General features: G+C 39.2%; 1 protein-coding gene across 1 annotated transcript; it reads right to left on the reverse strand.

Moving 5' to 3' along the window:
* Positions 1-8,257: 8,257 nt before the first annotated feature.
* LOC146713103 (Fc receptor-like protein 5) lies at positions 8,258-10,073 on the reverse strand. Its single transcript, XM_085452365.1, has 5 exons — positions 9,970-10,073; positions 9,290-9,325; positions 8,864-9,124; positions 8,539-8,784; positions 8,258-8,454 (listed from the first exon to the last, which is right to left on the reverse strand). Exons 1-5 carry the CDS (start codon positions 9,998-10,000, stop codon positions 8,258-8,260), a joined length of 771 nt encoding a protein of 256 aa, XP_085308491.1. The 5' UTR covers positions 10,001-10,073.

The following is a 10,073-nucleotide window of genomic DNA, read 5'->3' on the forward strand; positions in this document are numbered from 1 at the left end:
CTCTTCATGATTCAGCAGTATGAAATGTCAAGAAACAGTGTAACACATTCACAGCAGATCAATGGTAGTGCTAACAGTGTCTAACAGAATCCAAAGTTGGTCACATTCTATCAACCCAAAAATATAATGGAAACTAAGCTGCATACACAGCACACAATCTAGACTAAAGGATATTATATGATATACAGCAGTTAACATAATTCAACTACTTTAACTACAGATATAAGATAACATATGATAACAGAATAATCTCACACTAACAAAAGTATATCCTTCCCAGTCAACACCTGCACAACACAGAACAGGAGGACTTCACATCTAAGACAGTCAGGACACGTGGGTGAAGATGTTTTCAGACAGGAATCTCACTGAACATGAAAAGAAAGTGTTAGCCAAAGGATTCAATTTTGCCATTTCTCCTCAACAGTTGCCCATAGTGGATGTCATCACAGCCACAGGAACCACCACAAAGATGAACAAATTACACAAACAGAAGCAGAACAAATCAGTGACATGTCCCTCCGTTTTTTTTGATTTCTGATGTGATTTTCTTGTGATTTTAACTCATGAATATGAGCTGCTGTAGACGCTCTTATTATTAAAACAGTTAAATCTGTCTTTGCTAACAGCAGAGCAAAGCTGTTGAATTATTACTTCACATTTTTTTTGTTATTAGACCAGCTTTTTATAAATAAGTGTCATTTGTTTTGTAGGTCAAGCTGTTCTGTGAGTTGTGTCCAGCGCTAAATGGGTGTATATCCAATATTTTATTATTATTTCTTTTATCATCCTGTTTCACAGACAAATGTTGTATTTTTTATAATCTTAAACTTTATTAACCTCCTAAGACCCGAACTCTTTCATGGCATGCATTTTTAATTTCATTTTGCAATTTGGGCTGATCAGGACCTGATAAATTTAAAAAGAAAGAATTGTGTGATTTTTCTTTCTGAGAAAAATGAGATCCACATATGAGGACATTAGCTATAAAATTTCTTTCTTTCTTTTTTTTTTTTTTTTTTGCCTGTCCCATTTGGTTCTTTAGCCATCAGAATTGTTGTCTGAAGACCAACAAGGATACCCAATGGATTTACTTTGCCAAATGGATCATCGTGGCATTGCCGTATTGGTCCATTTCATCGACCTTTGTTTTTATTATTTATTATATTTTATTTTCAGATGTTACAGACGGGACAGACATGAGTGAGGGATAGGAAGGGGAGAGAGAAAGAGGAAGGAAAAGAAAAACAGAAGGGAGGGACAGTGAGAAAGGGGGGGAGAAAAAAAATCTCCTGGATCACCTGTTGAGAGAAGAAGAATAGAAAACAAGCAAAAAAAAACCCCCCAAAAAAACCAAAGCAACATACTAAACACAACACCATCGCATTAATCTAGCTAAGTGTAAACAGCAGTAAATACTAAAAATTCAATGTTGTTGTGCAGCACGCAGGACAGACAGCGCACAATGTGCTTTGAAGTAGCAGCCAAGAAAGGTGTAATTTAAGTCTACGAGCAGTGAACACCCGTGTGCATACCTGTGTGGATCAGCGCGCTTGTATTCAAATGGTTTCCACATGTAATGGTCTGCAAGAGGAAGCTATAAAATTTCAAAAGAACAGTGGCAGTATAACGTCCTCGTAAGTGGATATCAGGCCCTTGTAGAGCAAGATTTAGCATTTTGGTCTATACAACCCAAAATCTAATGTCCACATATGTAGATGCCAGGTCCTAGGACAGGGGTAGGGAACTCCAGGCCTCGAGGGCCAGTGTCCTGCAGGTTTTAGATGTGTCCTTGATCCATCACAGCTGATTTAAATGGATAAATTAGCTCCTCAACACATCTTGAAGTTCTCCAGATGCCTGGTAATGAAGTACTCATTTGATTCAGGTGTGGTGACCCAGGGTGAGATCTAAAATCTGCAGGACACCGGCCCTTGAAACCTGGAGTCGCCCACCCCTTCAGCATATGTTCACTGCTCAAACACACATTAAAACTTGATCACAGTCTTATTCTGTTCTTATTACAATTCATGTGTAAGTTGTTTTAAAAAAAATATTGTCCTGATGCACAAAGTTAAGATACATTTGGAAACTTGTATTGTAAATTGAGCAATAACAACAACTACACACTACAATTATTCTACATATGTGAAAGATATGTGGTATTCTCCTGTTAAACATTAATATGTCACTGATGTTATAACTACTTTAGCTGACCGAATACACCAAGGATCTTCACACAACAAAAAACAAGACAAATTAAAATATGACTGTTACAACTTACAAGGTTTCCTTTCCTTTCCAAGTGAAAGTGTTTTAGCATTTAAAGTGGGCACAACAAGTTATGAAATTATATCCAACTTTTGTTATATTTATTTATATAATATTAACACTCGTCTACTTAAGATAAATCGATTAAATACTATTAAATCAAAGGATTAAATAGTCATAATATAATGATTAGGTAATTAATGCACATAAGAAACTTCCCTTGTTGATTTGGAAAATGTGACATTAAAATAATAATTTATAGATCAAATGCTATTTCAACATATGCAACCCATTTAGAAAGCTAGCATGCCTGCAAACGTAGATGCTCTTCCTGCTAGCATCACAGATGGTAAGTTATTAGCTGACTTACCGACAACTTGCTGCGCTACCTAACATTCACCACACTATTTTGGTGGTAGCTAATACGTTGCTGGAACTGTTTTAACTAGCTGCGCTAATTGACCCTGTGCACGAGAAAATGCTAACTTCCTGGTTTGAGACCGGATGTGGGGTTGTACATTTCCGGTAGCTTTACTTTGCAGTCAATCTACTGCGAAGATACACTCCAAAATCATGTGCAAAACTCGAAAACGGAAAGATTGCGTTAAGTTACAAAGAGCAGAAGGTGGGAACACTCGCCACTGTTGTGTCATAAAAAAATCTAATGATCAATTTTGACATTTAAAGAGTTTAGATCGATCAGTTGTTTACATCACTCAACACAAGCAGAACTGCATCATTACAGCAGAAGACACATCGTCCACATTCAGAAGCACATCTCTGTATAGTGACAGTTATTATGATTTAAACAGGCAAATGTTCAGCATTCAAACTACAGGTGAACAATAGTCAAACCAGATGTTTCCCCCGTTATGTTGATATCAGCTAGTCAAGTACACACCTACACAGCATGTTAACAAACCGTGAAAAAAAGCCACACAAAAAATGAATGATTGCTGGTAAAGGTTTCTATACATTAGTATATAGGAGGGGTATGTTGTGACTTACCTTCAAAATTACAGCGGTCCCTCGCTATAACGCGGTTCACCTTTCACCTCGCTGTTTCACGGATTTTTTAGTGCAAGTTTGCATGTTTTTTTATGTCACATTGTGTCCTGCATCCTGATCGCTGCAGACAATCTCCTCCGTGACGTCTCTCCTGTACAGTACAGAATCGCTGCATCGATGCTAGCAGTGTGACTCTGAAGTGCAGTACTGTATGTCCACGATGTCCACGAAACGTTTTGCACCGTCAAAAAATAAAATTGGCTACTTGATTTCACCTATCGCTGGTTATTTTTAGAACATAACACCCATGATAAATGAGGGACAGCTGAGAAATATAACATTTGAATCCATTTTCTCTTTTGCTCTGAGGCGTGGGGAAAAATATCACAAGTCGATGAACATCATTTACAGATATATTGGGTAAATGCCCAAAACATCTATAGAAATGTAAATCGCCGCTTGATTCATTCATTTGCTTAACTTGTTTTGGACCGTAAACAGGGCGTGAATAGGACACCGGAAACAAAGCTCCCCACAGGAGTTTCCGCACCGGAAGTAGCATATGCTAACGTGCACATAGTCAAATGAGATGCTGATGCGCAACTTCCTGTAGATGTTCAAAATAAAAGCTGCTACAAGACCCAGCGGAAGTGAAAAAACAAAACAAAACAAATGAGTTCATGTAACTTATTGCATGTAGCAATACAATTAAAACGATTAAAATAACTATTCCAAAACTAGACAATTCCTTTACTTATAAAGGAATAATATAATATAATATAATATAATATAATATAATATAATATAATATAATAATTTCTTATTAGAACCCATTTCTTCAACTGGGTTACGCACAGTTTTGCTGAAACACCATGCTGTGCTGGACTATCCAACTGTAGATCCTCATGCTGTGGATCAGAGAATCAGTGATTGATGTCATCTATGTGAGAGCTGGCTAACGTTTGCTCCATATCCTTTAGCCAGTCTATAAAGTGAGTGACAGCCACGGTGTTGCAGGTTAGTGAGTGTTTTATTTACAGTCTCTTCGGTTATTTGCTTGGGCAGCTTTTCAGCCGACTCATACTGCGCAGCACACAATGCTCTCTCGTAAGGTCCTGGCATTCTACTGAAATAGCAAAGGCATGACCAGGTGATGGAGAACAGCTGTGTGGGTCAGCCTCCCCTGACACCACACCGTTACCCCACTGCTCCACCCCTCCCCTGTAGCTGAGCTGCAAACTACACCCCGCCCACAGTCTTGTTAAAACAGCAGTGGGGACATCTCTTCTGTAAATTTCACAATTCATGGTGATTTGGACTCTCTTGTGCTTGAAGTTGGCCTCTAGTGTTGTTTTCCACATTCCAATCTAATTCCTTTTGACTTCTTATTGATCTTGTACATTTCTGGGATTTCCAGATTTGGAGTGAAGGGCACTAAGTAGTGATGGGCAGATGAAGCTTCATGAAGCACTGAAGCTTTTCATCCAATTGGTTCACCCCAGCGCAAAGCTTCTTGAAGCTTCATTTGCTCTAGTAGGACACCTACTGGACGTAAAAATATTAGTTGGCATGAATTTGAAGAGTGTGGCCTTTTGCACACAGCCTGTAAATGTCAACAACAAAAGAAGTGTGTAAAACATCTATATTGTAGTGATGGCAGTATACTGTGTATATTTATACTGGCAGTATGGAAAATGATTATTTGGAAATGCTTGAAATGGAAATGATCATTTACTGTGAGGTGAGGTGTGGTTGGGGTGTGGACAGTGGTTGTGCTTTTGTAACGTTGAGGTATGGACAGCTACACACTGAGGCGTCAGTCCTGCCCATATTTTATTCAGTAAAAACTAAATTTTCACCGCTTTTATGACCTTTAGTGGGGAGAACATAGCTAGGATTTAATGATTTAACAAATCTTTTGAATCCTTTGTCCTCCACAATGCTAAATGGCTGTGAGTCCTCAATCACCATGCTAACCAGGTCTTCATCTATTTGAGATTGTTCTCCTGAGGAAAGACAATAAAGAAAAAGCACAAATATAAATATCACACATGTAACTTATTACAGTTGTATAATATTGTTATATTATTTAGTAACATTACTGCATGCTATATTATCATTGCATTTGATGGCTCACCTGGTCTTGCTCCACAATCGGTGTTCCCCTTATTCTCATGCAAAGCTCTGTAGTGCCTAAGCATGGATGAGGTGTTGTTGTTATATCCCAGCTCCCTGGCACATAGCAAACACTTCACCTTGTACAAAAGTCAAGACAGCTTAACACAAATTGTATTGCACCATCAGTATCATGAAAATACATCTTCTGTAGAAATTTACATACCTTGTTGGGAGGAATAAGATCAAAATGTTCTCACACAGGGGAGGACATCCTCCTCTTCTTAGCTGGCTCCATTCTCTCCTGACTTTCTCTCCTCACTCTCATAAACCTCCAAACGGTCTCCAAACTCTCACTAACTGCAACTCTCCATCAAACACCCACATTTTGAATGAAGTCTGAGGGGTTTATATCGCTGTCATATCTCGCGGCAAAGTTCAAACCGCTTCATGAACCAGTCATGTGGTACAGCCGGGCAGCGAGGCTTCGGACGTCATCATTTTCAGCTCCTCCCATAAATGAAGCAAGCCTCGATACACGCATCGCGGAAACGCCCCCTCCATTACTCGACACAAGCTTCGAAGCCTCGATACAGAACGTCCCATCACTAGCACTAAGTCATAGCCTCACACATGGATATAGTGTGGGTAAGACCTGTGAGTATTTACCTGGCAGTTTCTAAGGCCTCAGGCCTCCGGTAAGGACAGCTTATCAAGCAACTATACCTTTACAATGAAAAGTTGTTCATCAGGAAGCTGCTGTATTTTCTCATGCACACAGCCAATATGGTTGGTGTGAAATCAGTAATCAGCTGTTTATGAATCACCTCTGGAGAATTTCACTCAAGAAATATAAGATATGTCGAAGAAAACAGCTTATAATTGATCTGTGTGGTTGGGGGACAAAATATTAAACCCCAGATGTTTATCCACCAGAGGGTGCTGCACAACCCTGTGAACTGAAACTATTTCAGACACCCATTTCCTCTGCAACATTTTGCAGCTCATCCTGATCTCGGGAACACTAAAAAGATTAAGAAAAGTCTTTCAATTTATGTTGTCTAATCTTATTATATAATATTTTCAGCCATATGTCACACCCACACAAAAATTGAAATTAATTGAAACATGACATCTTTTAAATTTTGTTTCTTTTGTTCAGAATTTGAGAAAAATACTCAAAAACTGACCTAATCACATTATAATTAAATTAAATTTTATTGATATAGCACAATTGACTCAAAGTACTTTATATTGTAATGTAAAGAACCAACAACATGCAATTACTTCTCTTCCAAAAATTCAAACCTGGAACAAGAAGAGCTGAAACAATCTGTTCATTGTTTGCAGTAAATGACATTAAAAAGACAATCATTTATTGCTTACTCCTTTCTCCAACTGACTTGTTTTAGTATTTTCTTTTAAACAATCATTGTCCTCCAGAGGTCCACGTGCCTGCGATGCTTGATAGGACTCCATCTTTGAGGTGATGGCCCCTTCACCTGTTGTTATTCCCAATCAAAATCACATAATTCCTGTAGTGAAAGCTGAGTCTGGGAACAAGGGAGATGACTCCTCCATTGACAAGTAAAAGGAAGTCAAACAGCTCCTCTCTGGCTGGAACCAAAGGATGGTGAGCATCCTTTTGAAGAAGGGGCACTCGAGGCAGGATTTCAAATTAAGAGTCATCACAGTCCTGAGTCCCCTGGGAAGTTTAATGGACAATTCTTTACAAAATCAGCACATTTGTACAAAATTAATTTGTTTATTTTTTCTCTTTTTAACACCATTGCTGAGAATCCGAGTGACCACAATAAGCTGAGTGGGTGCTTCTGTGAAAAAGGAGGGTGGACAACCACAAAGCTGCTATCTTCTTTTAATGTAGACTCACACATTTAACCACAGAGCAAAGCAAACATGTTTCCACTACACGACCACTGTCATTAGCCAAGCCAGGACTCACTGCAGTGAGAAGACCTTTTAGACTACAGTCAAACTAAAATCATAACTGAAATCTGGTCAGCATGTCATTCACTATCAAAATATTAAAACTGTAGAAGTGAGAGTCAGAATTATGGTACAGATACTGATATAAATGGGATTTTAAATGCTGACGAAATATAAAATAGAGGAAAAAGAGTGAATCAAATGTAAAAGGTTCAGTGTAGAGAAATGCTTTTCCAAATCTACATGATCCTTCCTGTGTTTAAAATGAGCAGCTCTGTGTTGAAACACCTGCAGCTGAAGTGTTTCTTTCTATCAGAAACAGGATGCTGGACGACTGCAGAGCTGTTAGCTTCAGTTAACCACAGACCACAAACACACAGTCCAGCTCACAGTGAACAACACTCAGTAAGTACAGAGTTAGACAGCTTTGAAACAAAGTGAAGACACATAAGAACGATATAAAATCAATATTATGATTTCAGATTTGGATGGTATCAGATCAGGAAAATCTTTTTTTTTTCACTTTTACAAAAAATTTTACACTTCTGATTATCCTTCACATGCTTAAAGTCAGTAAGTCCTCAGGACCTAAATCTAATTCTGCCTTCATACTAAATTCAAGTCACATACTCAGCAGCCATCTTAGTCACAGGCCTGAGCTGATCTGTATGCAGTCATTTTAAAACATTTGCCTAAATCTCTTAAAAAAGAAGTTAAAACTGCCATGAAGGTTCTCTGACTGGCTGTTGTTGATGGTTTAACTTTTTGAAAATGGTATATATGACATGAGTGATGATGTCATCTTCTCCAGTTTTTTCTTGGTCTGCTGAAATGATTCAAAATGAATATTTAAGAAAGGTGTTACAGTGATATGAATGTGAACTTTATTCTACTAAACAAACTCAGACATGAAAGATCAGGAAGTCTGAGTCTCACCTTCAGGTTTCCTGTGAGCACATCGTCTCCCCAGCAGAACCAGTAACACCAGTAGAACCACAACACACACTAATCCAACACATGACAACACAGAGAGAACAAGAGGAGAGAGTGATTGAGGAGGTGTGGATGTAGGTTGAGGTGTGGATGTAGGTGGAGGTGTGGTGGTGTGTTCCCCTAAAATAAAACAAACAGTCATTAAGTTGTCGTCACATTGTGAATGTTGAAAGCTGCAGAAACACAGACAGGTGAGTGTGTCACCTGTGACAGTGATCCAGCTGGATGGAGACTCTCCATGAGCGCTGATGTCACACTTGTAGAGGCCTTCATCAGACCTGGAAACATGCTGGATGGTCATGTGACCTGTAGGCTGCTTCCTGATGAGGGAGCCATCTTTATAGAAAGCAGCTGGGAGGTTGGAGGGAGTGGTCTTTGTTTTACAGAGCAGAGTGACGTCATCTCCCTCCATCACAGGGAGGACAGGACCCTGCAGGATCACTGATCCACCTCAACACAGAGACAAACTACAGCATTTCATCCATTTACACACAGCTTCATCAACACTAACTCCACACACTCAGCTTACCAGTGACTGTCAGCTTAACCATGTTACTGATGGGACCCTCTCTGGACTCACACCAGTAAACTCCACTGTCATGAGGGAAAACATTGTTGTTACACGAAGAACCAGCTGGTTTCCCCCACCCATCTCCACACTGAGTCCTCTGTTGTTTGCTTGTGTTTCTCCTCAGAGTCCATCCAGCAGAGCTGTCGTCCTCCTCACAGCTCAGAGACACAAAGTCTCCTTTAAAGAACTGAGAGCTGCTGGGACTCACAGTCAGACGAGCTGTGAGGGTTAAAATGAAAAACTGATGATCTTTTAAACGTTTTCCAGAGAGCTGTTTAATTACGTCAATTTTATATGTGAGCTCCATTGTGAACCATGAACCCAATCAGGTCATATCAGTGAGCATTTCTCAGGTTTAAACTGTGACAGAAGAAGGTTACTGACCTTGGTTTGTTGTGCAGCTCAGCAGTGAGATCAGAACTAAAGAGAAATGACACTCAGGTTGATTTGAGGTGAACATAAAGAACAAATCTACACAAACATCTGACAAACCCCCATGTTTCAGTAAGATTTCGACAACAAAAGTTTAGAAAGTGGATAAAGTTTCTAAAAAATACATGACAAAGCTAACTCAAAGAGAAAAAGACACGTCTTGCATTCACACCTATGGCCAGTTTACTGGCAAGACAAAATGAGCAATGGCATCTGTGTACCACCTTTACTATTAAATATTCAATCACAAAGCCATTTTATTAGTTACACCTTGCTACCGGCTTGGGCACACCTTTGTTTTAAAACGACTTAATTATTTACAAAACGGGGATGAAAACATCACTCAGAAATTTTGGTCCATTTTGTCATGATAGCACACAGTTGCTGCAAATGTCCTCTGTGCAGCTGTGTTGATATATTGAGTGAATGATTTGATCTTTTCACTGCCTGCTGTGTTTCCTCGACTCCTGAGCAAAGATAAAGAGTCAGTTCAGACCTGCAGTTGGTCCTCGTGGTGTTTGAACTTGAATTCAGCCTGATTTGTTTTTCATGTCTTCTCCTCCATCATCAGTTATCAGGAGAGCAGACAGTCAAAGTACAAGAATTCAAACAAACACAGAGATTCTACTTACAGAGCAGACACAGCACAGATGTTTCCTTCATCGTCCTTCTCACTCATTTGAGCTTTTTTTCATTTCTGTCACTGACACCAAGTAAAGCCCGCCCTCTTCCTCTG

This window comes from Copadichromis virginalis, linkage group LG3 (genome assembly GCF_057382275.1).
Source record: "Copadichromis virginalis isolate Kocher_CV1m ecotype Utaka linkage group LG3, C_Virginalis_male_GT1.1, whole genome shotgun sequence".
Lineage (NCBI taxonomy): Eukaryota > Metazoa > Chordata > Actinopteri > Cichliformes > Cichlidae > Copadichromis > Copadichromis virginalis.